A 27,466-nucleotide genomic window follows, 5' to 3' on the forward strand; every position below is an offset into this window, starting at 1 on the left:
CCAGTTGCACTTTATAAGTTTGGCATATTTGTCTGGGTCTCTTTTCTGGGTTTTCTGTTCACTGATCTACGTGAACAGTCTATGGTCTCTCTTCCATACAACACAGTATTGATTACTGTAGCTATATATTAAGTCTTAAAATTGAGTAGACTCGGGGCGCCTGGGTGGCTCAGTGGGTTAAGCTGCTGCCTTCGGCTCAGGTCATGATCTCAGGGTCCTGGGATCGAGTCCCGCATCGGGCTCTCTGCTCAGCAGGGAGCCTGCTTCTCCCTCTCTCTCTCTCTCTCTGCCTGCCTCTCTGCCTACTTGTGATCTCTCTCTGCCAAATAAATGAATAAAATCTTAAAAAAAAAAAAAATTGAGTAGACTCATTCTTCCCACTTCATTCTCCTGCTCAATTTTTTTTTAAAAGCTATTCTAGTTGCTTTGCCTTTCCTTGGACTAATCTTGTCTATATCTACAAAAAAACAAAACAAAAAACAAACAACCCCCCCCCAAAAACCAAACAAACAAAAAACAACCAAAAAAATGCCTTGCTGGAATGTTGATAGATATTATGTTAAACCTGTATATTAATTTGGGGAGAATCTACATCTTTACAAAGTTGAAAGTTCTAGTCCATGAATATGGTATATCTCTCCAGTTATTTAGACCTTTTTTGAGTCTTTCATCAGGACTGCAGATTTTTTTAAAAGTTTTATTTATTTATTTATTTATTTTAGTAATGTCTACATCCAGTGTGGGGCTCGAACTCACAACCCTGAGATCAAGAGTCAAACACTCTTCTGACTGAGACAGCCAGGTGTCCCAGGACTGTATAGTTTTTATCATATAAGACTTTAACATGTTGGATTTACACCTAAGAATTTTTTTTAAGTGATTACAAATGGTGTTTTATTTTTTATTTTGGTGTCCACATGTTCATTTGTACAAATAGAATGGACTTCTACAAGTTTATTTTGTATTCTGTGATCTTAACTCATTTTTTCTAATAATTTTTTTTTAGATTTTTTGGAATTTTCTATATAAACAATCATGTAATCTGCAAATGCAGTTTTCTTTCTTTTCTGATACAGATGCCTATTATTTCCTTTTCTTGCCTTATTGCACTGGCTAGAAGTCTCAGAATTTGAAGACTGGTAGTGTGGAACCCTTTCTTTTGTTCCTAGTCTTTAAGGGGAAATCATTCAGTTTTTCACCATTAAATATAATGTTGGTTGTAGGTTTTTTGTAAAAGTTCTTTTTTTTTTTTTTAAAGATTTTATTTTATTTATTTGACAGTGAGAGATCACAAGTAGGCAGAGAGGCAGGCAGAGAGAGAGGAGGAAGCAGGCTCCCTGCGGAGCAAAGAGCCCGATGCGGGGCTCGATCCCAGGACCCTGAGATCATGACCTGAGCCGAAGGCAGCAGCTTAATCCACTGAGCCACCCAGGCGCCCCTTTGTAAAAGTTCTTAATCAAGTTGAAGAAATTAAGTATTAAGTACCTCTCTGTATTAATTACCAAAAATTTAGTGCCTTGAGACAAGGCAAATTTATTATCTACAGTTCAGGGTGTCAGAAGTCCACCATGGATCTTATCAGCTAAAATTAAGATGTGGGCTGAGCTGTATGAGGCTCTAGGGATGAATTAGTTTCCTATGGTAGCTGTAACAAATTAGCACAAACTGAATGTTTTAACAAAACCAGAAATATCCTTTCTCACAGTTTGATTCTGTTGTGGTTCAAGAACATGTTGTATACGATTTTAATTCTTTTAAATTTGTTGAGGTTTGTTTTATGACCCAGGATTGGTTTATCTTAGTATGTGTTCCATGGGCACTTGAAAACAATGTGCATACTGCTGTTGTGGGCCAGATTGTTCTCTCTTTTTTTTTTTTTTTAAAGATTTTATTTATTTATTTGACAGATAGAGATCACAAGTAGGGAGAGAGGCAGGCAGAGAGAGAGAGGAGGAGGAAGCAGGCTCCCTGCCAAGCAGAGAGCCCGATGCGGGGCTCGATCCCAGGACCCTGGGATCATGACCTGAGCGAAAGGCAGAGGCTTTAACCCACTGAGCCACCCAGGCACCCCCAGACTGTTCTCTTAAATGTCAGTGAGATCTTGTTGGTTGATGGTGGTGGTGAGTTCTAAGTTTACCCTTGATGGTTTTCTCTAGTTGTTCTATCAGCTGTTGATAGTCTCCAATAGAAGTTTCTAACTATATTTATTGTATTAGTCTTCTCAGCCTGCCATACAAAATATCATACGCTGGGAGGCTTCAAAAACAAAAATTTATTTCTCAATAAATAAGAAATAGGCTGGGAAGGCCCAGATCAAGGACTGGCAGGGTCAGTTTCTGGTGAGGACTCACTTCCTGGCTTATAGATGGACACCCTCTCCCTATATCCTCACGTGGTCTTTCCACTGTGTCTGTATCTAGAGCTCTCCCTCCCGCCTTCCCTCCTGCCACCTGTAAGGCTAGCAATCCAACTGGATTAGGACCTTATCCTTATGAGCTCACTGAACCTTAATTACCTCCTAAAAGCTCTATCTCCAAATACAGTCACAGTGGGGTTAGGACTTCAACATAGGAATTTTGGAGGGACACACTTAAGTCACAGTGTTTATGGATTTGTCCATTTCCCTTTTCAGTTCAGTCTCTGCTTCACATGTTTCATAATTTTGTTGTTTGGCGCACACACACAGACTGATGTGTCATTTTGGCACACTGACTATTATTGTATAATGTCCTCTCTTGCTTGTAATTTTCTTTGCTCTGAATTCTGCTTTATGAGATACTAATATTGCCACTCCTACTTTCCTTTGATTGATGTTTGCATTATGTAGCTTTGTCTATCCTTTTGCTCCCAGCCTGTTTATATTATTATTAGAGGTGTGTTTCTTGACAGCATACAGTTCATGTTTTTAAATCTACTCTGCCAGTCTCTCTTAATTGGTGTTTTAGACCATTTAGTGTAATTATGATTTGTTAGTGCTTACATGTGCCATTTTTTGTTTTGTTTACTCTGTTCATATTTTCTATTTTTTTCTGTCTCCATTTGAGTTACTTGAAAAAAATGTAACACTCCATTTTGATTTATCCATAGCATTTTTATTTATCTCTTTATGTAATTTTTTGGTGTCTTCTCTGGGTTTTACATATATGCATAACTTGCCATAGTTGACTGGTGTCATCATCTACCAGTTTGAACAAAGAATAGAAACCTTACCTTTCCATCCCTTTCTCCCCAGTCCCATTTAAAAGATAATCATTTTAAATATTTCTTCTACACATATTTTGAAACACATTGGATTGTGTTAAGGATTTTGTTTAAAAAAGATTTTATTTATTTGAGAGAGAGGAGAGCATAGAAAAAGAAGCAGAGGGAGAAGGAGACACCCCACTGAGCAGAGAGCCTGAAGGAGGGCTCAGGGCCCTGAGATCATGACCTGAGCTGAATGAAGGCAGATGCTTCACTGACTGAGCCACCCAGATGCCCCCATGTTACGATTTTTGCTTCAACTATGAAAATTAGAAAGCTGAAGAGAAGGAGAGTCTATTGGGTTTAACCCGTATTTTTGTTTAATGTTTGTTCATACTTTCTGATATTCCAAAACTTTTTATATAATTTCCTTTCTGTTAAAAACATTTTTTTTTTAAATCATTCTTTTAAGTTAAGTCTGCTGGCAGGTAAGTCCCTTATTGTCCTTCATCTGAGGCTGTCCTGATTCTCTTCATTCTCGAAGGATATTTTTGCAGGCTTGTTGTTTTCTTTCAGCTCCTAAGAAATATGCTTCTACTTCTGGCCTCCTCAGCTCTGCTGAGAGATCCACTGTCGTTCACATTACTTGTCCCCTATAGACAAGGTAAGGGTCTCATCTTGCTGGGCTCAGAAAGTTTTTGTCTTTCATTTTCAGAATTTTTTTTTTTTTTTTTTTTTTTTTTTTAGTTGACAGAGAGATCACAAGTAGGCAGAGAGGCAGGCAGAGAGAGAGGAGGAAGCAGGCCCCTGAGGAGCAGAGACCGATGCGGGACTCGATCCCAGGCCCCTGGGATCATGACCTGAGCCGAAGGCATAGGCTTTAACCCACTGAGTCAACCAGGTGCCCCTAGAAATGTAACTGTGAGATAACTTGGATATGATGTGTGATGGATTTCTTGTGATTTACCTGGTTTGGGGTGTGCTCAGCTTCTCAAATGTGTAGGTTGATATCTCTTGCCAAATGTGGGACGTTTTCAGGCATTATTTCCTTGGGTACCTTTTCAGCCCTCTTACCTTCCTCTTCTGGGACCCTGCTGACACAAATGTTTGATCTTATGTTAGAGTTCTGGGTCCCCAAGACTCTATTCATTTTTTTTCCAGTCTGTTTTCTCTTTCTGTCCAGATTGGTCGTCTCCATTGTTCTGTCTTCCAGTGGGTGGATTCTGTCTGTCTCCTGTCCATTCCACTGCTAAGTCCATCCACTGAGATTTCAGTTTGGGTTATTGCATTTTTCAGGCACGCCTCCTTACTGCTGGGCGAGAGTGAGTTTCTTTTCTTTTTTTATATATTTATTTATTTATTTGACAGAAAGCACAAATAGGCAGAGGGAGAGGGAGAAGCAGGCTCCCCGGTGAGCAGGGAGCCCAATGCGGGGCTTGATCCCAGGACCCTGGGATCATGACCCGAGCCGAAGGCAGCCGCTTAATTGAGCCACCCAGGCACCCTGAGAGTGAGTTTCTACTAGGCCTCCTCTGATAGTGCTCCAGTGGGCGTGTGGGCCAGAGTGTTAGCCTGGTGAGTGTGGAAGGTGAGGCCTTTGCTGGCCTTAGGCTGGTGGCACACAACTGTTTTGTGGTTGTGTATGGATGGGGTAAAGCAGTTAGTGTCTTCACAGCTCTGTCCTGCCAGGCTGCCTCTTTTCTGGCCCTTTGGCTAGAGAGAGCAGACTGCTGTTGGGCTTTGTGCCATCGGTGTCTCGGCTTATTTGTACTTAGCAAGAAGAATAGGGGAAAGTATGTCTACTTGATCTTCCTGGAAGCAAGATCCCGTTTACTGTTTTTTTTTTTTTGGAATATTTTATTTATTTGAGAGAGAGAGAATTATAAGCAGGGGGGAGGGGCAGAGGAAAAGGGAGAGGGCGAAGCAGGCTTCCCACTGAGCAGGGAGCCTGATACAGGGGCTCCATCCCAGGACCCTGGGATCATGACCTGAGCCGAAGGCAGATGCTTAACGACTGAGCACCCAGGCTCTTTTTTTAAATGGCGCATTTGGCGTTGTGGAAATGTTTGATTTTTATGTAGTTAAATATATTAATCTTTTTAGAAATGGATTCAGAGTTTTGTAGCATGCCTGGAAAGAGTTTTCTTGTACCAAGATTATGAAAAAAAGATCTCCCCATTTTTTTCTAGCTTTGTTGGGGTTTTATGTTTTCTGCATGCAGGTATGTGAGCCATCTGGTATTTATTTTGCTGTAAGGAGGCGTAGGAATCCCTGTACTGTCCCGAACCTCTGTGGCTACGCCATTGTCCCAGGACCATTTACCGGATAACATGTAACTCTGTGGTGTTAGGGAAACTCTTTCATTTGACAAAGTCTTGTTTAAAGTAATTGTCCTAACAGCGGAGTCCTGAGCGACAGAGTCACAGAGCTGTAGGTGCTGCCCCGAGTGGGGGCTAGTTGACCCCTCCGCCCTCCCTGGGTGTGAGCTGACGACAGTACTGTGTGAGCCAACACAGCATGGACCTCGGACATACGGAAGGGCCTGCCTGCCCTGTGTGCTGGGGTCTGGTGGGACCTGCACACCCTGTAGGTGGAGGAAGCCAGAGGTGGCCAGGCTAGGAGGGTGTTTGGAGCCGCCCTGGACAGTGCTCCAGTTTGCACTCCGCTTCCTCAGTCCCCTGCTCACGGCCACCTGGGTGAGCTGCCTCAGCCTACAGGAGGAAATGTGCCAGCCCCCTGGCCGCCTGGCCTGCGGTGTCTGGGGGTGGGGGGGAGCTGCTGAGGACATGGGGGTGTTATGGGGGAGAGGGGAGTGCATGGAGTGGCTTGTGAGGGCCTATCTCACCCTCCAAGCTGAGATGAGAGCAGAAAGCTGCACCACACTCCGGCCGGCTCCATCTCCAGGTCCTGAGGAGACATGGGTGTAGAGCATGTTCTAGACTGAGTCCTGGGGAACCGGGAAGGCAAGGCGGGCCAGGCCGGGCAGATGCACTCCCGCTGAGTGTGCCCCATCCATTCCTTTTCTGAAGCTGTCCCAACCCACACCTCCTGCCAAGTTGGCTATTCCCATCGGGCCAGGTGCGGCACTGCCGGTGGCCTGGATGGCAGGCCCAGGTGCCCTGCACGACTCAGTCTATTCCTCCCCCAGGTCCCTCTGCAGCATCTCCCCTACCCCGGCAGGCCCCAAGCCCCATCAGCACTGCGGCACTGGGGATGGGCAGCCTGAGTTGTGTTGCTAAGGCTTTGGAGTGATGCCAAAAGGGACCCTGACAGTGGCAGGTGTCCTGGTTCCCTGTTCCAGAACAATAGTGACACTAATCATGGCCGCACCTTTTCCCCTGGCTGTAAGGTTTCTTCTGCCTAGAAGAGAGTGCCAAGGCCAGAGAGCACAGGGGTGTGAGGATGATGAACCCTAGTCTGAAAGTGAGGCCCTCCACGACAAGCCCAGGCCAGTGTGCAGAGGAGCCGTGGCCATAATTAGAACGTGGTCCCTGCTTGGGATTGGAGGAGACATTCTAAGCAGGGGAAGGGGAATCGCGGGAGCCTCGCAACTAAACGGGATGAACGGATGGACCGTCAGGGGCAGCCTCCCGCTGGAAGCATGCCACACAGAGCGGCACCCCCACACTCGTCCCAAACAGCGCGGGACCCTCGTCAGCAACCCGAAGCCAGCCTACAGCCTGGGCCCGCACTTCTGCCAGAGAACGATCAAGAAGCTTTCCAGTTCAAAAACTCCCAAAAAGTAAGGCTGGTTTCATGTTGCTTCTCCTTTATTAATTCAGTCTGTTCTACACTGTACAATTATGAAAATAACCGAACCGAAGGTGGAAGCCCAGGAATGTTGACGCTCTGTCTCGCATAGTGAGGTCAGTCTATGTTGCCGCACAGATTCGTTATGTTTGGTACCACAAGATGTTTGTAATTCGGACAGAATCAGACAGATTGACAGTTCTATGTACAGTAAAATAAAAGGGCAATTCATTCAAGTATCAAAATACAAAGACAAAGATTAAATAACATTTTTATTACAATACAGTCCCATTGCCACCCCATTAGCAACACCACTTCCACGAGCTGCTTCCGACCATCATCCTGCAGATCTGGCCTCCTGCAGGCCGACCGAGGGCGGACGAGCTTTCTGCTGTCGGCGCGGCGGCCACCACGTCTACGGCCTGCTTGGCCAGAAGCTTCTGGAGGAACTCCCGCCAGAATCTGAGGCTAGAGACCCAGGAAGGCGGCAAAGCCTGGCAGACATGCAGCCTGGCAGTAGGGTTCCTACGGCTCGGAGCAGCTTGCAAGCAGAAGGGAGGCAAGCAGAGAAGCCGGGGCTGGGGAAGGTATGACTCCCTCACAAGGCTGCCCAGAGGGGCCTTGCACAGCTCAGACCCTCCCTCCGAACTCAGGTGCAGGACTGGGCGGCTTTTCTGCTTGAAGCCTGTCCTTGAAGTCACACCACCCTTTTCTAAGAGAGAGAGAGTACCTGCCCCAGGGAGAAGTAAAAAGGAAAGAAAAAAGGATCCAGTCCCTACCCTTCTCGGCTATCCAGAAATAAACCAATCTCAAAAGCAAACCCAGAGAGCCAGCACAGACTAGCCAAGGCTTTCCAATATGACAACACCCTGAATAAATAAAGATATAGCAGCTTCAAGGGGAGGAAACACCTACACGTGATTTAAAAACAAAAAGGCAGCTCGAGCAGCTCATCGTAGTGTCTACAGTTTGCTTTTTGGACCTGCTGGCCCCCGAGAACAGAGGCGTGCCTAGCTGAGGCCAGGCCCCCCGTTAGGGGAAGGAAGGGTGCCGACCACTCTGGTTCCCTGGTTGATTCTCGCGGGTCGGCAGGGGCAGATCATGTGTGGTGCGAGCTGGTGGGAGGCTCCTGGGCTTTGGGAGAAGCAGGAAGTGAAGCCAGACTTTAGGTGTTGAGGTCCTGGTTTAGTACCGGGAGGTGGGGGTTCCCTGGCCCTGCTCCAGAGAGGAGGCCCAGCCTCAAGGCAGCGGGAGGATGGCAGGCTTTCCCTTTTCTGGCCACCACAGGGCAGTGAGTGTGCCCAAGAGCACTCTCCGTGCACCCAACCCACAGGGAATTTCAATTCACAGCCTTTGCTGGGAAGGAAGTCCCGCTGAAGCCTGGCATGTGGGGGCTGGGAGCAGCCTGCCCCGTGCTGGCAAAGCATGAGGTCTGCTGCTGAGTTGGCCACAGAGGAAGGGCTCCTCTCTGCTCCCTACCCTGGAAGGGGCTGGGCCAGCAGCGGAGCCGTCTCTGCCCCTCAGCCTCACAGCGGTTACCCCGTTGGCTTCCACCGCTCTCAGGAGCACAGAGCGAGAGTCCAAGTTAACAAGCGAAGCAAGCCAGCAGGAGGCCTTAAGTGGCAGTGGTGCGCCAGGGCCCCAACCTGCCCTGAAGGCCACGCCGGGGGAGAACCGAATCCACGGTCACCTTATTTAGCCTTCTCAACACTTGGAGCCCGGGATGAATCCAGCAGCCAAAAATACAACAGTCAAACTAGTAATTCAGAGAATCAAAGCGAGTCCTAATCACACAGACCCGATTAGACAAATCAGAAATCGGCAGGTAGCCGTCTTAGCTGACCTACCCGTTAATGCCCAAAACAAAGCTGCTTTTTCTCCTTTCCGACCGAACACAGGCAGGTCTGAGGTTGCCCACGCGCGTGTGGGCCGGCGCCCTGACCACCACCGGCTTGGGCGCCAAGGAGCGGCCCAGACTGCGCGGCACTGGGAACGGCTCCCTCAGCCCTGTCTGGCCTGTGCGCCTTCACATTTGGAACCCCCGGAATGGCCCGGGAGTCTCTGCTTTTGCCAGGTGCCTCTGAGGCTGTGTTCTTACTGCAGAGGTGGCATCCAGCTCCGAATGGGGACAGAAGTTGTGCAGTTCATAAGGAACAGCAGCAACCCACTTGGCTGGGTCTGAAAGCAGACTCGAACAACCCCACTCCCGTCTGCCCACCTGGGCCTGCATTCTCTTCCCTCACAGGCCGCTGCCTCCCCCACAACCTACCGGACCACACCAGCAGCCCGTGCCAGGGACGAAGGCTGCGCAGACTGGCCTCGGAGCTGCTCTCGGGCCCCCTGTCCTCCGGTCCCGAGGCCGTCTGTCTAAAGATTGGCAGTTTAACCTAGAGGTTTGAGCCAAGTCTTAAAAATTCATTTTATAGAAAATTTTTTTTTTCTATTAAAAAATGTCTTCTGGACAAGTCACTTCTTGACTCTATGGAGTTTCCAGTTTCCTCCGCTCAAGGCCTGGCGTGTGGCTTGCTCTGTAAGACCTGGTGGTAGCAGGTCCAGGCCAGGCAGCCCCGAGGAGCTGCTCCTGGCAGAGGCTGGGCCTGGGTCTTCAAAGCTGCAGGTGACACAGTGGTGGCGGTGGTGGCGGTGGCGGCGAGAGCCTGTGCTCCCCACGTCTGTGTTTCCGCAGCACAGTTGGTTCCTCAGTGGCTCAGCTTGGCAGAAGCAAACACAATGGGGGGAGGAAAGGGTTAACCACAGGGGCCTGCATGGGGTGGAGGGAACTGAAAGGAAGCATGGAAGCCAAGGAACATCCCTCACAGCCTCCCCCAGCGCCTGTGGCTCAGCACGGCTGCTCCTGAAGGCACGAGGCCAGGCCGGCGGGTGGGAGCACCCACCCCACGCTACCACCTTGGGCTGCGCCTCTCCAGGAACTGCTGGAGCGCCTGGCTTCCCTATGCGCCTACATGGAGCTGCCGCTTGCCTGTCTCCTGCCATCTGAGCTCCTCGGCCCTCCCCAGACACTGGGGGGCTTCTTCAGAGCCTCAGCTCCATGATCCCAGCTGGCGGACTGCTCCCCCTTAGGGGACTCAAGAGGTGGAGGGGGGCTGACTTTCCTCCGGAAAGCCCCCGGAGGACAAGGGGGGAGCTGCTTGGTCCGGGGTCCTGTCCTGGAGCAGCTCCATGCCTTGAGGGAAGAAGGGGCCGTGTACATGCAGGGCACAGGCCTCCCTCGCGCTGGCTGCTACAGAAAGGCCTTCCTCCTCGGTGAGCTAGACTCCAGAGCCAGCCTTGTGACGCCCTGGCGAAGACAGGGGTGGCCGACCGCACACCAGCCATCCTGTTCCTCGGAGTGGAAGCCTCAGCGGGACCCAGAGACCTGCTCAGGGAAGCCGGCCTGCGGCTGTTGAGATGCTCAGAGCTCCAGGCTGTGGAGTCAGGCACGAGCCTGAGGACCTCGGGCCCTCACAGAACGCAGTGTGAGCCTAGGTGAGTCGTGCTGCCCAGCTCGGGCTCTCGCAGGAGGGAGGCCAGCACCTGACGGCAAAGGACAGAGGGTTGGGGCCGCAGGCCAGCCATGAGCGGAGAGCAAGGGGATTCTGGCACCGGGTGGTCACAGTGGTCGGTTGTGTCAGGAAAGGTGCAAAAAGACAGTTCACTCTTGGCAGTGGCACCCAGCTGTGGCTCAGCACAGAAGCCGGGAGAGGAGAGCAGACCAAGAGCCCAGCCTAGTCAGAGGGAGCGGTCACGGGTGCTGTCTGGCTCTGCTCGAGGGTTGCCCCCCGCCCCAGGGTTCACAGTGCCTGCCCGCTGAGCCCTCCTGGTGCCCACCTGGAAGGCAACTCATACCCCCACCCCTGCCAGGCTGTCCTCGCCCAAGGGGGACTTCACAGTGTCCGGTGGTGTTGGGTACGAGCTGTGAGTGTGGTGTCTAGAGCGGCTGCCGGCAGGGAGAGCAGGGCCCCCCGGGGCTGGGGCCTTGGCGTCAGCAGCCGGAAGGAGAGCTGAGAAGAGCAGAGGTCGGATGGCAAGGCACAGTGAGACTAGTGGAGACAGGGAGTGAGCGGTTAGAAGATAGTGGTCTCATACTTGGTGCTGAGGCTCCGCTTAGAGTCCGGTTTAGGGTCCACAACCCAGGAGACGCTGGCATGGGACTGGGCATCTGGGTCCGTATCGGGTGGTTCCAGCTGCCAAGGAAGAAGGGCGAGGGGTCAGAGAGGGAGCGCCGTGCCTGGCCGGGGCAACAGGGCCCAGCTGGCCCTTCTTCCTGTGCGGGGCTGTGCCGGTGTTGTGCCAGCGTGAGGGACACGAGGGGCGGCCCTGGTTCTCCTCAGAGAGCAAGCCCCCTAGGCCTGAGATGGCAAGAGTGGCACCCTCCCCAGAGCATCATAGGAGTGCCACCTCCGGGCCTCTTCAGGGCCGACTTATCCCAGGGGCTTCTCAGAGCTGCTCAGGGAAAGGAGCCTTGACCCACCCGAGCATCGTGCTCTGAGCCCCAAACCTGTTCATGGCGCCAGGAAGAGGGTATGGGGCTTCTGGGTCCCTTGGGCAGGGCCTGCGGGCGCACCCCGGACCAGACCACAGCGGGCACCCCAAGCCTCTGCAGAGAAGACACACAGAGAAACAGCTAAAGCACAGATAGGGATGGCAGGAGGGCGGCTCAGGAAAGAATGTCACGTGGGGTGGGGGAGGCCACTAGCGTCTCAGAAAGCTCACGGTCACTTCAGAGAGACTGACACACAGACAGCAGGAGGTGTAAAGACCTTGACTCCAGGACTAACAGACGGCAGCGGTAGGTAAGAAGGACGATGGGTGGTGCAGGTGTGACAGTGACAACAGCGACTATCGGGGGGCAGCGGCACCTGGGGTGCAGAGCAAAGCAGACACAGACATGGGGTGGCGTTACTGGGGGCTCACTGCGGGCCGGGGCCCGGGGGCGCCTGGCGAGGGAGGGGACTGAAGCCCGCAGGGCACAGGAAAGGTGCCGATGGCTGGTTCCCTCCCGGTGCCCACTCCACCCCAAGCCCTTGAAGCCCAGGGGGTAGGAGGGGGTCTGGGCGCCTGGGCCCCACGTACTGCTGACTTCCTCGTGCCGACCCGAGGCTTAGGAACCGGTTTGGAAGATTTTGTTTCAATCATCTCAGCGGTGGAAGGCCCCAGGGAGCGGGACTTCTGGGCCTGCAGGGCCAGCTGATAGGCCACCTCGAACGCCTGTCCCAGTGTCAGAATGATCTCGTAGGTCAGATTCTGGGAGGAGACAGAGCACGACTTCAGCACTGAGACCGAGGAGCCACCTCACCCCTTTGCTCGAACCCTTCCAACCACCCCCCCTCGCCTCCCCCAACCAGGCCTCATGGCTCTGAGCACAGTTCTGGGGTAGGGGGCCCCTGGATGGCTAACAAGAGTGTGGTCAATTCTGCCAGGATACTTGTTTTCATTTTTTTTTTTTTAAAGATTTTATTTATTTATTTGACAGAGAGAGATCACAAGTAGGCAGAGAGGCAGGCAGAGAGAGAGGAGGAAGCAGGCTCCCTGCAGAGCAGAGAGCCCGATGCGGGGCTCGATCCCAGGACCCTGAAATCATGACCTGAGCCGAAGGCAGCGGCTTAACCCACTGAGCCACCCAGGCGCCCCAGGATACTTGTTTTCAAAGCACTGCTTTGTCCCAAGGTGACTGAGATGTTAGGGAACAATCTGAGCGTCACACACATTTTGTTTCCCCTGCACGATGTCAATGTGGACACAAACACCGGGGACCCGACAGCTCGGCTTCCCTTCGCGTGGTGCTGTCCCTCTCCCAGCCCTGAGCTCCCCTTCCCGCCCTGGGCTCTCTCAGGGGTAGGGGGCCGGCCTGACTGCCACAGCTCTGACTTTCTTAACCACTGTCCGGGAACAGCAGCGCCAGGGTTTGCTAGGTTCCTCTCTTTCAACATGTCACTGAGCAAGTTTCTGAGTGTGGTGCCCCCAGCCCCATCTCCCCACAAACCCGGCTTTTACTGAGTGATTTTATGTAACATGTTCCTCTTTGGGAGCATGTATGTTGTGTCACAGCAGAAGTGACTGGAAAATGGGAGCTCTAGCTCACAGTGCCAGGAGCTACGAGTATAGGGCAGATGACCCCATTCACCTTCAAAACCAACCCCACAAAGCTGCTCTTGTTATAGCCGCTTTTCAGCCACGGAGCTGGGGACAGTGACTTTCTAAGGCCACATAGCCAGCAAGTGGCAGAGCCAGGAGTCTGACACTAGGCCCAGAGTAAGCATGGATTTCCTGGGGCTGAGAATGCTTGGCCGTCTGTGCTCCAGAAGCCACAGGGATTTGGCAACTAGCTACTGTCCCCTGGGACAGAAGGGATCTGGACAGAAGCCTGGGGCCTTGTCTCAGGGCAGGGGCAGTCCCTGTGGGCCCAGCCGGAGCATGAGTGTGGGAGAAAGCAGCCTCCTGTCAGGAAGGCACTGCTGCCCCCAAGGAAGGTAGAGGGCATTGCAGGGAGACTGTCCTTTGAGGGTCCCAGGGGGGCATGGTGGGTTGACAAGCAGCCTGGGGGAGGGAACCCTTGACCAGAACCACAGAGGAGCTGCCTAGTTAGCTGCCTGTTCTCCTCTGTGCTTCAGTCTCATCACTGTCTATAGGGGACTGGCCCAGGGGTGCCTGGGGGGCTCAGTTGGTTAAAGGTCTGCCTTTGGCTCAGGTCATGATCCCAGGGTTCTGGGATCGAGCCCCACAACGGGCTCTCTGCTCAGCGGGGAGTCTGCTTCTCTCCCTCTGCCCCTCCCCTAGCTTGTGTGTTCTCTCTCTCTTGTTCATACTCTCTCTCTCTCAAATAAATAAAATAATTAAACAAATAAAAAATAAATAAAGGGAACTGGCCCAGACAGCTGCTGGGGCCTTGGCCCAAACCAGACATGAGCCAGGTGCCACCCACGTGCTGGGATGGCAGGTCCCCTCCCGCGGTGCCCAGCTGCAGGGCTCCACCCACCACATCCACCGTGCTGAACACATGGCAATAGTGGTGGCTGGTCTGCAGGTCCTTGGTGATGTAGGCAAAGGTGCAGAGGTCCTCTGGGTCCTGCGCTGCACAGGAAATGTTCCGAATCTCATGCTCCGCAATGACATTCTGCTGGGGAAAGCAGGGGCTGGAATTCTCGGCTCTACGGCCCACTCAGCCCGTTTACACCGCCACCACCTCTGCCACCTTCTCCCAGTCTGGGCTGCTAGCCCAAGACCGCTACTTCTCTTGTGTGGTGGGCAGGGACAGTGTCTAGCCTTGCCAGTATAGGTTTAGGGGTCTCCGCCCTTAACCATGGCAATAGGGCATCAAATGTTCACATCTGACCACCAGCTCTCCAGCCCTTCTGCCCTCCAGGGTGGGGACAAGGCAGGTGAGGTACCAAGGATGGGGCATGGGGGGAGTCCTTTGCTCATGAAGAGAATCACACCACCAAGGGCCCGAGAACAGGTAAGAGGGCTGATGGAACCCATGCTCAAGGAGACTAGGGGCACCTGTCACTAGGGCAGGGCCCCGGGATCAGGATGTGTGGCGACTGAGAGCCAAGCACCTGGCCGAGGGGGTAGGAGTGCAGAGGAATAGAGAGGGTTGCAGACACTCTAGGCAGCCTAGAGGAGGGGGTGGGGAGAGGGGCCCCTCCCGCTAACAGTGCTGTGAGAAGCACACCTTGTTGGAGGCATCGATGAACTTGACACCTTTGTATGTGATGGACAGGATGATAGTGGGGATCTTCTTCATGTGCTCGGTGGATTTCTAGAGGAAACACGGAGTAGGCCTGTGAATGCCCCTTCTTAAGGCCAAGCCCCTTGGATCCCATAGGCCCCAGCCTCCCCCTGGCCTTATATAGCGTGGGAGGGCCCAGGGGCTGCAGCAGGCGCCCCATTGATGCCTCCCATCCCCACCAAACCCCCACCCGCCAGCACACACCCAGACAACCTACCCGCATCTTTGCACAGGCATCCTGTGTGGATTCCGTCCCTCGAAGATCTTTGATCAACATGGAGCCCAGATACTGAGGGTATAGGCAGTAACTGCGCTTAGGACGTCCTGCCTTACCAGGCAGGGGGACCCAACCAACTGGGACCACAGTCAGGTGGTTTCCTCTCCTAACTCCTCTCCTAACTTCCCCTACCCTGGCTGGGAGGCCCTCCTGTCCCTGGTGCTGGGGGTGTCTGAGGAGTAGAGAACAGCACTTGAGGCCTGGATCTGGCCGGGAGGGGTGGGTGACAGGGAGGCTAGCCAGGCTGGGAGGGCAGGGGCAACTCACGTTGGCTTCATAACCGCAGGACTCGAAGATGAGTTTCTCTGGCTGGTGTTGCCAGCTCTGCACTGGGGCATAGGGGGCAGCCAGGCTGGGGGGCCGGAGGGTCAGCTTGGCTTCACGCTGCTCTTCCTGTAGAACATGTGGGGGTCACAGGTGCGCCTGCCCATTTCAGAGGAACTCAGGGCTCCAGCACACCCAAGGGCAAGGAAGCCCACTACAGGGGTTCAAAGGCAGGAAATAAAAAGTCAAGCAGCTGCACTGGGGTGAAGGTGAGGCCCACCCACGCCAGAGGGAAGGCAGGGAGGCAGGGATCCAGGCCCCCTAATGGCAGGCTCAGTAGGGAAGGCTCTAAGGGAGACAGGACAGGACCAAGAGCAGAGATGAGAAAACAAGCACGGAGCACCAAGCATAGGGAGCAGAATTTAGGTCTGCGGAAGCCTCGTATACCAAGTCTGGGGCCCTGGAGCTGGTTCTGGGTGGGGCAGGTGTCCCGGGAGGGAGTGTTTTATACTGTTCCCTGAGGCTGCCGCTGGGTGGGGGCAGGGGGGCAGGAGGCCACTGAAATCTAGGCCAAGTGATGGGGGCCTTCACCAGGTGGGAAGAATCGGGAGGCAAGAAGAGAGTCAGGAAATCTTTATGACTTCCATTCCTAGCACTGTGCGGAAGTCTTCGGCTACGGAGCGACTAAAGTGGCTGGACAAATGCTTTTCGTATCGTGACATTTGCTTTTCGTATCGTGACATTTGCTTTTCGTATCGTGACATTCACGGCTGTGCCCGTGGAGAGGTGAAGGACACCCCCAGGTTCTGGAGGTGAGTGTCACTCAGGAGAAAAAAAGCAGTGAAACTAGAGTTCCCGGGGAGGCGGGGGGGGGCAGTGAGGGAAATGTGTCCATCTTGTGTCCAGTAGGCCAATTTGGAGGACCAGACGCAAAGCCAGGAACCTATGTGCAAGGCAGGAGGCCGGGCAGACGAATACATCAGGAGGCCGGAATGCAAGGCCCTGAGAAGGTGACGGAGGACTGCAGGCTGGGGCCAGCCCAGGGCCTAGCAGAGGCTGCGTGGAGGGAGGGGAGCGGCGTTTAGGAGGGCAGCCTGGATAGGTCTCCCAGTTGCATCCCACTCTGGGCAGCAGAAATGCAGCAGGAGGAACAAAGTCTGACTCGGGCCCTGGTTCTGTGGGGCAGGCGGGGTGCGGGGAGCGGAGTCAAGGATGAGAGAAAGCCGCTCCATGCCAACAGGCAGGGCAAGCAAGCTGAGAATGGGGCAGGAAGGGGGCTGGTGGCCTGAGGGGCTGGGATGTAGAGGCCGAGATGCAGGGGAGGCCCTCCCAGGGAGGGGAGGAAGCAGGGTCCTCCTCCTGCTGGTGATCCAGGCACCTGTAGTTCAATGGCCTCCTACCCCCTCTCCCCCATGCCAGCTGCCAACTCAAGGGACACAGGGGCAGTGAAGGGGTCTGGGGACCCCCATTCACAGCTCCCCCCTGGCCCCACCTGGATTCGGAAGCGCTCAGCTCGAGAAGGTGCCGCAGGGTCATGAAGACTCTCGTGCCGCCTCCTGCCCGTGTCCCCTGGAGGCAGTAGCAAGTCTGCAGAGCGACCGGTGCAGGAGTCATTCTGGCTCAGCAGGGACGACGTCTGGGAGAGCAAGTCCTGGCACTGCAATGGGGAGAAATCCAGGGATCACTTGGAACCTAGGAGGCCAGCCCCTGGATTATGGGTGTCAGCCAGCCCTGGGGCTGCCCAGGGCCCAACAGGGGCAGGTGGATCAGTGAGAATGGACACGGAGCAAGCACCAAATGGATGGCACACTGGCCCACAAGCCTGCGGGGACCCCGGCCGCGGGGCCAAAGCCACCAAATTCTTCCCTGAGCCAGGAAGCTCTGGTGATCCAGTCCTGTGTGCACGCAGCCACCATGGGCACCCCCACATTCCTCGCATACTCTTGGCCTGGAGCCATATGGGAAAGAGGAGGTTACAGGGCTGGGAAGCTGCTTTCCTGTTCATCAAAGATCAAATCATCTGCTGTGATTCACTGCTGCTCCCTGGGCATGTGACCAAATCCAGAGCCCTTTCTTGAAAAAATACACAGCGCTGCCCGTCGGCACCGCGAAATCCCATTGCCTCAGTTTTTATGCCAAGTGTCAGCGTTTCTTGGCCCCTCAGTGTCACAGGGGCTGCCGGGTGAGAGGACAGAGTGATGCCCTCTGGGTGAGGCGGCTGTAAGCAGGTGGAGCCTGGGGGCCCTGCTTGGAGCCCCGCGCTCATCAGGGCTTGGCTCGCAGGCTCGGGTCCGAGCTGGTCCCAGGCCTCAGCTCCGAAGCTAGGCGGGGTCTAACCTGCAGTCTGGGGTCAGCGGGCAGAGCCACAAAGCATCTCGAACCCACCCTGCCGCGAGGCTTTTACTTTAGAAGACCTAGGGAAGGCGCAGGTCCTGCCACGGAGCTCCAGTTTTGCCCTCTGTCAGGGTTCCCCGCAGACTGCCCCCCACTGTCCCTTGCTGCCCCCCTTGCTCTGCCCCCCCGCAAGCAGTGGCTGGGATTCGGTATTTTTTCCCTTTTCCTGATATGTTACTTTCTACTTAAACTGGAGTCTTTATTAGAGGTGCCACCGGGCTTCTCGGATGCAGGCAGGAGGCACATAATCGATACATAACCGGCCCAAACAACTCCTGCTCGGTGCTCCTCGCACTCTCCGTGCCCTGGGGGCACAATGGCCCCGACGACAAGAGGGGACAAGAGGGGGACAGATCGCTCCCACCTCTCCTACGGAGGTCATGCTCTTTCCAAAGAATGCCTCAAGCAGTCTCTAATTTCCGGCCACACGAAGAACACACTGAGCCCTTTCCATCCCTGCCCCACTCACTCTCAGCTGGGAAAACCGCGGGGGCTTCTGAGGCGGCTCCTCGTACGGTCTGTCTGCCAGGGAGGCGATGATGCGCTTGCGGTGGCCGAGGAGATGGACCTTCAGCACCTGGACAGGGGCGGGGGACAGTGATCAGGTTGTGCCTGTGCCCATAGCCCCCCACCCGCCCCGGACCACACCCTGGGGGCCAGGCCAGGCCTGAGCACAGGCTGCACTCACGTTGACAAGCTCCAGTTCCCAGAGGTTCTTCACAGTGTCAATAGAGCTGTAGCCACTGGACAGGAAGGAATGCACGTAGTCCTGCAGCCCCAGGGAGTCCAGCCAGGAGGGTACTGATGGGGGGCTGCTGCCGTCACAGCCCAGAGCTTTCACCTGCAGGGCGAGAAGGGGCAGGACTGACAGCTCAGCCCTCCTGGGGCTACAGCCAGGAGACCAGGCTCCCTCCCTTCACACAGCCCTTTCTGCTGCTGCCCAGTCTCAGCATCCCCACCTGTGAGGTGGGGCCACCGCAGCCCTCCAGGCCTGAGGCAGACAGACCCAGTGGGTACTGCTAGGTGGGAGGGAAGGTTCACAGAGGGGCTCCCACTGAGCTCTGACAAGATCATGGACCTGGTGGGACAATATGTTGTGTTCCTGTGAAGTGGGCATTGGCCTCACAGTCGGGACTTGTTTGTGCTTCCTGAGTTCTGGGGTGAGTGGAACAAACAAGAGTACAAGGACTTCCCAGGGCCAGCAGAGTCAAGGGGAGGGGCTGGGGCTACCAGCCCCTGGTTCCCCAGGCGACAGGTCAAGCCTGTAGGTACCAGCTCCTGGGCTGGGCAGAGGCCTAGAGCCTCCCTCTGGAGCCCAGACTGGGTCCTCAGCAGTCCCTAGTCTCTGCTGACTCGTTGGGGCCTCAGGACATGGCAAGACAGTAGACCTCTGTGCTGCCTGCTGGGTCCCCCAGGATGCGGGGCAGACCCCTTACAGTGATCCACATGCCCCGGAGCCAGGCTCCTTCCCTGTTCTGAGTCCAGGTGGGGTTGGGAGAGGGCCCTGGCTTTAGCCGAGGCTGCAGAGCCATCAGTGGTTACCTTGGGCAGGGACCGCGCCGCCTGGAGCAGCTTCCGCCGGTGCTGTGGGTCACTGATGCCGATCTCCCGCAGGTCTTGCTCTTCCATCACGTTAGACCCCTGAAAGCAAGAGAGACTGACGTGAGCACCCTCCTGAACTGGGGGCCGGTGGAAGCCTCTCATGGCCCCTCACCAAATTCTTCTCCTCTACGCTAGGCACCGAGGGGTACAGAGAGCCTGGGCTCCCTACGGACAAATCTGCCCAGACAGCCCACTCCTGAGCGGCTCCCAGGTGAGCTGGCCAGCACTGGGGCTCAGAGCGGACAGGGCCGGGGCACGCAGGGTGCCAGCCCCAGGTGCATCCGCTCCTCTGGGGCGCAGGTCCACAGCCTCAGAGATGAAGCACGGGGACTCTCCAAGCCTCCTCACAGAGGAGGCTTTCCTGACTCAAACACCAAAGCAGCCGCGTTAGGTGATCCGCCGAGGAACTAGACTCATCCCAGGGAGGAGAGGAGTCCCAAAGCAGGGCCACTGAATGTGATGGGTGGGGGGCAGGCCGGCCTGCTGACAGCGCCCCAGGGATTTGACTCCGACCACCCCATTTCACGCTCACAACCAGGGGACGGTCTGTCTTCACTCCCGTTTTATAGGTGAGAAAAAAGAAGTATACCGGTCAGGACTGTGCCAAGGCTGCACGTCGGGCGATGGTGCTCAGATCTGGCTGCTCCTTGCCCCCCAACCTCTATGATGTTTTATTCCTCACAGAAGTGTCTCCAGGTAGGTTTTATCAGACTATGATCCATGAGAACTTGGAGGTTCTGCCCTGCTTTCAGCCACAGCGTGTCCCCAGAGGCAACTTACTGCCTTCCCAGCTGTCCCTCCTGAGCCAGCTTCCTGTCCCCACAAACAGAATTCTTGCACATGTTTGACACCTATTCTTAGGACTTAATACACAGACATATCTCAGAGATATTCCGAGTTCAGTTGCAGACCACAGCAATAAAGGGTATATTGCTATAAAATATGAGTCAAATGAATTTTTTGCTTTCTTAGGGCTTCTCAAAGTTATGTGTACACAATACCGCAGTCTGTTAAGGGTGCAATAGCATTAACAGACTGCGGTATATGTCTTAAAAAAAATACATACCTTAATTACCAAATACTACTAAAAATGCACCATCTGAGCTTTCAATGAGTTATAATCATTGATCTCAGATCACCATAAAAAATGTAATAATGAGAGGTGCCTGGGTGACTCGGTTGTTAAGCATCTGCCTTCAGCTCCTGTCATAATCCTGGGGTCCTGGGATCGAGCCCCGCACTGGGCTCACTTTCAGTCTCTCTCAAATAAATAAAATCTTAACAAAGTATGTAATAATGAAGAAATTTGAACTATTGCAAGAATCACCAAAATATGACACAGAGACATTAAATGAGCAAACAGTGCTGGGGAAATGGCCCTGACAGACCCGATCCACGCAGGGTTACCAGAGACCATCACTTTGCAAAAAATAGAGTTTCTTCCAAGTGCAAAAGGGAAATGCAGTAAAATGAGGCATGCCCGTATCCGGGAGACTGCCCCACCATCTGTACAGGTAGACCCGCCTCTTTTCGTCAAAGCTGCTTGATCATCCAGGTTAGGGACATCTGACAAATTATTTAACCAGTTCTTCACTGAAGGAAGACTATTTCCTGTTTCAGCTCTGCACACAGTACCGCACGAATACCTCATCTGTGTGTCATCTCTAGGATGGTTATTGAAGAAAGACTGCTCTGTCAGAGGGTATGTGCGTTCAGGAGTCTAACACAAACTTATTCTCCCATCAGTGATATGAGTGCTAGATTCCTCGCATGGTCAGCAACAGGGCAGGAAAATGGCTTATCACCACATTTCTTATCATAAGAGCATCCCACCCATACGGCCCCTCCCGCATCTTTTCAGGTTTTATGGGTCAAGTATTTACACAGCAATTACAGCCCCATTCCACAGGCTTGATACTCACTAACCTGCCTAATAAAAGGGACTTACAGTTACCCCTACTTCACAGCTCAGGTAGCCGAGGCCCAGACAACAGGAATAACCTGGAAGGGGGCCCTCAAATGTAAGCATGGAGCCAGAATCCAGCCCGGTGCTCTTGTCGGTACACTCTCGGGCCATAGGCGCCGGGAGCATCGTAGCTCCTTTTCCAGGAATGACCCCATTCCAGACTGTGTGTTTACGCAGATGCTGATCTTTTCTGTGTTCCATATGGAGAAATTCTTTATAAAGTAAGGAAATGAACACCTTTTATCTGTCAACAGAGTTAGACAATTGTTTCTTCCAGGTTATTTCTCTTTTGACTTTCCTGTTGGCTTTGTTCCATACAGAAATGTACTGGTCTGTACCTTGTAGAGTTTCCCTCAGTTCTGTCAGGCTTAGAAAGACCTCCCCTCGCCAAGATTTTTAAAAACAATTCTTGCATATTCTCCTGCTATAATTTTAGTTTCTTTTTTTTTTTTACAATTAAATCTTTTCTCTGGAACTTTTTTTTTTAAATGTACGGTTTAAGGGCTAGGATCCAGTTAATTTTTTTTCTAGGTGGCAAGTTATCCATTTCTCGAATGAGCTCTCTCTCCCCTACCAATCTGAGATGACCTCTGATGTGTCCTAAATTCCTGTTTTTCTGGGACTCTTTCTGTACTTTCTATTCTACTGAGGTGGGTATTCCTTATTCCCACTTTACAGATGGAGAAGTTGAGTAACTCGTGCCACCTCATGCAGACCATCACTGGTGGCCTCACCTTTGTACCCAAGCTGCAGTCAACGCTAGCATAGTAGCCTCCCCAGGGCCTGTACGTGGTGACCAAACCTTTCCCCACAGAGGATGCCTCCTAAGCCGTAAGCTCCAGGGAGCCCAGGCAGAGAGCGCCAGGGTGGCAGCTCTCTCTGCTCAAGCTGTAGAAGGCCCCCTGCGCCAAGGGTACACCTCCAGGTCTGAGGCCAGCTCCTAGGTCACCCCGAACCCAGAGTCATCACCTGGAGTTTCTGCAGTCCCATGAGCCCAAATGTAGGATATGCGGATAGGAAAGGCAGCAAGGGCGGCCACCTGCACAGACACCCTGCCCGAGGATGAGGGCACGAGTGGGACCTGCACTGAACAGAACAGCGCACCCTGGCGAGTTTCTGAAGTCCTACTGTAGCCCCAACATTAACTCCCGACCCTTTGCAAGCTTTTTGGGCAACATTAATGCTGAACTGAGAGCTGACAACCAGGAAGCCCAGATCCAGCTGGAGAGTGGGCCTTCATTCCCCAGTTAGGCAGAGGAGTGATGGCGTGGTGTATGCGGCTGTGAGGAGACAGAGGTGGAGGGAAACCAAGGAAAACCAAAGGATGTGATGGAAAATCAAAGCAGGGAGCCGCCAGAGCATGTCCTGGGAGCAGGCAGGGTCTCCTGACTTCCTGCATGTGCCACATCGTCCTCTTGGATCAGCTTGTGTGGGGACTATAAGGTGCTCCAAACCCTCAAAGGGGAGAAACATTCTGGAAGTTTCCACACCCTCTTTACTAAAGGGAGAATGGGATTGCTGCCTTTTAGAACCATCTTCATGAGGAGGGCAATGGGGGAAGAGAGACCTTTTACTTTACCTTCTACCACACCGATGTTTATACCAAGGGCTACTTCTGTCCCAGAGCTAAGAAAATAGAACAGCTCTTTGGCCTAAGCATTTCAGTGACTAGAACTTTCCTTAGATTAAAAAAAAAAAAGTGTCTGTAAGAGAAATCTGAAACACATAAGTAGTCAACACTCAGCCGGTTGGGTTCAGATACTGAGGAAGGGAGGACAGGAGGACAGAGCATCAGGGCATCCCTGTCCCAGGTTCTGCTTCAGCCCCCGCTGTCCTGTCAGCCCGTGCTCACAAGCACCTGGAGGGCGCTGACCCTGTGCCTCACTTTGCAGGCCAGGCCTCAGGCTTCATGGCCAGTGGTGGTGCCAGGATCCTGCCTTCTTGGGCCAGGTCCTGCTCTCTAGACATCCAGGAAAAGAGCACAGCAAGTGGTCCTCAGGGTCACTATGGGTAACAAGAGTTCCCTTTGTGGGGGAGGTGACAGGCAAAAGTGCTGGTGATATGGGTCCTGACCACATCCTGGCACTGTGCATTCATCCCTTGGAAAAAACTCTCTTGAGATAGGAACTGCCTGATTATACAAAGAAACAGGCTCTCAGAGTAGAAGTGACTTATCCAAGGTCACAGAGCTTGTGAGTGACAAAGGGACAGTTAGAACTCTTATCTCATGCTCCAGGCTCTCTCTACTTACTTAGCTGGGAGTCTGCTATAGACAAAGCCAAGTGTGGAAGCTACAGCCTGAGACCAGGGCTGGGAATCCGTCCCAGTGCTGGGGCGCACTCCGGCTCTGGGACTAATATCCCTACCGCGGAACCTTCCTTCCACTACCTGCTCTCCACCTCGGGGGCAGGGCAGCATTTCCTTTTTACTGGTACAGAATCCCAACTCCTAGCACCTCATGCGCCCCTGGAGGTGCTAAGAGTTGAGGAGGGCAGGGCTTGCCGAGGCCTCACAGTGAGGGAGAAGCAGGGTCCGGATATAGCCCAGGCCTCGGCATACAAAGCCCAAGCACTGGGCCCAGGGCTCTCAGCACCAAGGGGCCTGGAGCAGGCTGAGGTCGGCCTTCGGAGCTCAGGGCAGGACAGCATGAACCTGCTCAGGGGACTGGCTTGCACTATCACACACCATCATTCCTGGGCATCCTTCCTCAAGAAGGCATAACCGAGAAGCCGTGCCTGTTGTAGCAGCTGTAATTAGTTTTAATTTCCATAGGCACGGTTTCCCCTTCCTGCCAGTATCTGCCATTGGGCCTCACCCATGGGTGCAGAATGTGGTACCTCGAGCAGTGGCTTATCAGTGCCGAGTGGGGTTTCCAAGGGCCAGAATCTGGGTCCCGTTCAGTGGATATATGGACAGTGGGGAAGAGGGAGGCCTGTAGCCAAGGGCCGTGGGAAGGACGGAGCACGGACAGCAGGACCTGCCCCCACAAGTGCAGGGGAGAGTCCAGCAGAGGCAGAGGGAACGGCTGTTGCAGGCCCCATGGCTCTTTCTCCCCAGCTTTCCCTGGCCCTCCAGGGCTCTGATTATCTTCAGAGTCTTCCTGACCCTGTGATTTTAGTAGAAGGAAAGATCCTTCTGCATCTTGAGATGTACCTCACTTGTCAATATTTTGCTGGAAATTTGACTGCTGGGCATGTCTTCATTCAACAAATGGTGGAAAAGGCCTAAGAAGGAACATGTGGGAATGTGGCACATTGGTATGGGCCCTTCTCAGGCAAAAGGAAAGCCGGCTGAGCTGCTTGCTGAGGGCCCTAAGGCTGTTACAGGATAGACGCCCGCCTGCCTGTCTCACTCACAGCTTTGCCACCTGAGTCTAGGGCAATGCCCAGCCTGTTGTCCGCGTGCAACACCAATCTGCTGGGTGACCAGGGAAACTGATGGTCGGAGGGGGCCCCATAAAAAGAAAAGTCGGAAAAGCCAAAACCAATGCTGCTGACTTCACGACTGTGGTCTTTTGGAGTCCTCTGAGAGAGATAAGGACAAGGTGTGGGGAGAGGTGGGGACGTGCTGGGGTGGGGAAGGGGAGCCCCAAGGATGTTTGGGGCTTGGGGGTGGGCGGTGGCAGGATCCGCAGGGAGTTTCACGTGGAGATGGGAAGAGAGCAGAGAAGTGGGTCAAGAGCTCCCCAGCTGAGGAATAGCATGGGACAGAAGCCACACTCCTTGGGAGCAGGGCGAAGTTCCAGGAGGTGGGAGTAGGCAGGTGGGCCTGGGCTTGGGGGCTGTGCCAGGGACTCAGCCGGTCCTGCCCAGGACAGAAGGAAGCTGTCCTGTTTAGTCACGAGGAAGCAGAGGTTCAGTGAGGGACTAACTGAGGTCACACAGCGCTGTCTCTGCTCTATTCGGTTCACAGAGCTGCCTCTTCCCCGGCCCAGAGAAGAACCAAAGCAGAAAGGGCACAGTCATCTGAATGTCACCCTACAGTCCTGACTTGTTTCCAGGCATGTGGGTCTCAGCAGTCCTTTGGCAAAGGGTCCGAGCATGGGGAGGTGCAAGCCGAGCTCGGGTCTGGTAGCCCGGACTGGGGCTGGGAAGCTGACTCCAGGCCTGATCATCCACAATCGACAGCAGCCCCAGCCCCTGCCCGCCATGAAAGTGTGGCAATCTGCCCACCTCCTGTGCACAGGGAAGCACTCAGGGCAAGAAAAGGGGCGACCGCAGCAAGCCTCGCCAGGTGCGAGGCCAGGGCTCTAGGCTGGGCCCATCAGTGAGACGCGTCCTCAGTGTGCAGGTGCTGGGCACAGTCCTGGCGCCAGCTCTGCTAGGTCCCCGATTCCACGGCAGACTGTGAGATCAGTCAGCCTCTCCCGGGCATGGCAGGTCCTGCTCCTACCTCCGGGAATCCAGGACCCAGTAGTCCGTGCAGTGGGTCAAGTCCCTGAAGAGAAAATATTGCAAACTCGCCACCCCGCTCAAACTCAGCCCTTGTGGGAGCGGTCCAGAGCAGGATAAGGCCCACAGGTGGCCTGCGGGGAAGCCCAGACTGCTGTGGCCATGGTGAGCCACAGACCCCTGCCCCTCCTCACTCTCTGCCCCCTCTCCCAGAGGTCCTTCCTGCTCCCCCTGGGCGGGCCCCTCCCACCCCGGACCACCCAGGTCTGGTTGCCCTCTCTCTCCTGGCCCACCTGCGAGGATGCACGGGTGTTAGTACAACCACAGCCTCAGAAAGGCACTTCTGGCTCAGAACAGGGCCCTGTCCTGTGTGTAGCCACCTGCGCCCCAGGGGACTGGGCCCAGGATGGCCCAGCACTGGGGCCAGGTACGTGCCCTAGGAACCACAAAAGCCTGCTTGTGGTGGAGGAAGCTACGGTGTCTGCTGGCGGGTTAAGTCACTGGGTGCCCTGGACCCTAGTGCGGGCAGTCACCGTAGCTAGTCCTGAGAGATAGTTAAATGTCCCCAGCAAAGGTGTGCGAGCAATACAGGAGAATGAGAAAAAGGCAGGCTTGCAGACAACACATCTGGGCACTCCACCTCCAGGCCTATCCGTGACCAGATGTTGGCCCCCCCGGGATCGGGCCCCCACTCAAACGGAGGCGGACACTGTCTGATGGAACAGTGTCTCCTGGCAGAATAGCACTGGACTGGCCTGCCCCTCCCGCCTCATTTCTGATTCACCGTGGCCGCTCTCTCCTCGTTCATTTGGTCATTTCTCCTGCCATCGGTCATGAAAAAGCAGAGACTCAAACCTCTCTTGGGGGACAGAGTGAGAGACAGGGCTGCGGTCGTGGCCACATTTCGCCTCTGGGGAAAGCCTGGCACTAATGTCCCTCTCCTCTCCAACCCAGCTCTGTGGGGAGGGATGCTCCTGAGGCCACCCTGCACTGGGCAGGGGGGCACTGAGGGAAGGGGCAGCCCGAGGGCACCCAGTGGGACACTCACACGCCCCTCCGGGCATGGATCTGCGGGCCCACTTCCTAGGAGGGGAGCTGCCACAGCTTGGTAACAAATGAGGGGCTCAGTTGGTGAGAAGCCTGCACGTACGTCCCCCTCTGGTCAGATCCAGGGCAAGTCCAGCCTACACCCCCCGCCGGATCCGTGTATGTGGAGGCCTGGACTCAGCCCCCCAGGCCCCAGACACCTCATGGGCTATTTACTCTGCAGTCCCTTCAGGAATGTTGTCGGTTTCCACGGGGCCTTGCCTGTCTTTCCTGAATCAAAAACAATTTATTTTCTTAAGTAGAGACGTTATACAAATTTACTATAGAGCATTTTAAAAAGAAATAAAGCACAAAGAAAAAAGTAAAAGCAAACCCGCAAGATCTATCACCTCATGGAAAAAAAAAAGGGGGTACCATTCTGGTATTCTTTTCTACGAGAATATTTTTTAAAAGGTAGGACTGCAATTAGTTCTATCACTTTGGCGTATTTTTCTAAGCTTTTATTTAAAAACTTTTAGCAAGGGGCGCCTGGGTGGCTCAGTGGATTAAGCCGCTGCCTTCGGCTCAGGTCATGATCTCAGGGTTCTGGGATCGAGCCCCGCATCGGGCTCTCTGCTCCGCAGGGAGCCTGCTTCCTCCTCTCTCTCTGCCTGCCTCTCTGCCTACTTGTGATCTCTCTCTCTGTCAAATAAATAAATAAAATCTTTAAAAAAAAAAAAAAAACTTTTAGCAAAATTGGGCTCATAGTATACATGTTGTTCTTTTAACTGCTTTTATCCACCCCCACCCCCACATTTTCCTGTATTGCACAAACACCTATGCCGGTGATATTCAGTTGTCTGTCAGGACTCGCTACAGCAACT

The 27,466-nt window shown here is 53.8% G+C and overlaps 1 protein-coding gene across 11 annotated transcripts in view; it reads right to left on the minus strand.

Moving 5' to 3' along the window:
- Positions 1-6,932: 6,932 nt before the first annotated feature.
- Positions 6,933-27,466, minus strand: part of ANKS1A (ankyrin repeat and sterile alpha motif domain containing 1A) — a 176,778-nt gene continuing 156,244 nt past the window's right edge. For 3 of the 11 annotated variants that reach the window (XM_046005725.1, XM_046005722.1, XM_046005733.1), the window contains 12 exons: positions 19,140-19,238; positions 18,286-18,438; positions 18,067-18,174; positions 16,696-16,860; positions 15,207-15,332; positions 14,880-14,951; positions 14,606-14,692; positions 13,910-14,050; positions 12,007-12,177; positions 11,694-11,792; positions 11,020-11,117; positions 6,933-10,467 (listed from right to left, as the gene is read on the minus strand). In XM_046005725.1, the coding sequence (XP_045861681.1) occupies positions 10,416-10,467; positions 11,020-11,117; positions 11,694-11,792; positions 12,007-12,177; positions 13,910-14,050; positions 14,606-14,692; positions 14,880-14,951; positions 15,207-15,332; positions 16,696-16,860; positions 18,067-18,174; positions 18,286-18,438; positions 19,140-19,238 (1,371 nt within the window). In that variant the 3' untranslated portion in view covers positions 6,933-10,415. The other 8 variants (XM_046005732.1, XM_046005729.1, XM_046005723.1 and 5 more) reach the window with 7 other exon arrangements.

The sequence above is a fragment of the Meles meles genome, chromosome 5 (assembly GCF_922984935.1).
Source record: "Meles meles chromosome 5, mMelMel3.1 paternal haplotype, whole genome shotgun sequence".
Lineage (NCBI taxonomy): Eukaryota > Metazoa > Chordata > Mammalia > Carnivora > Mustelidae > Meles > Meles meles.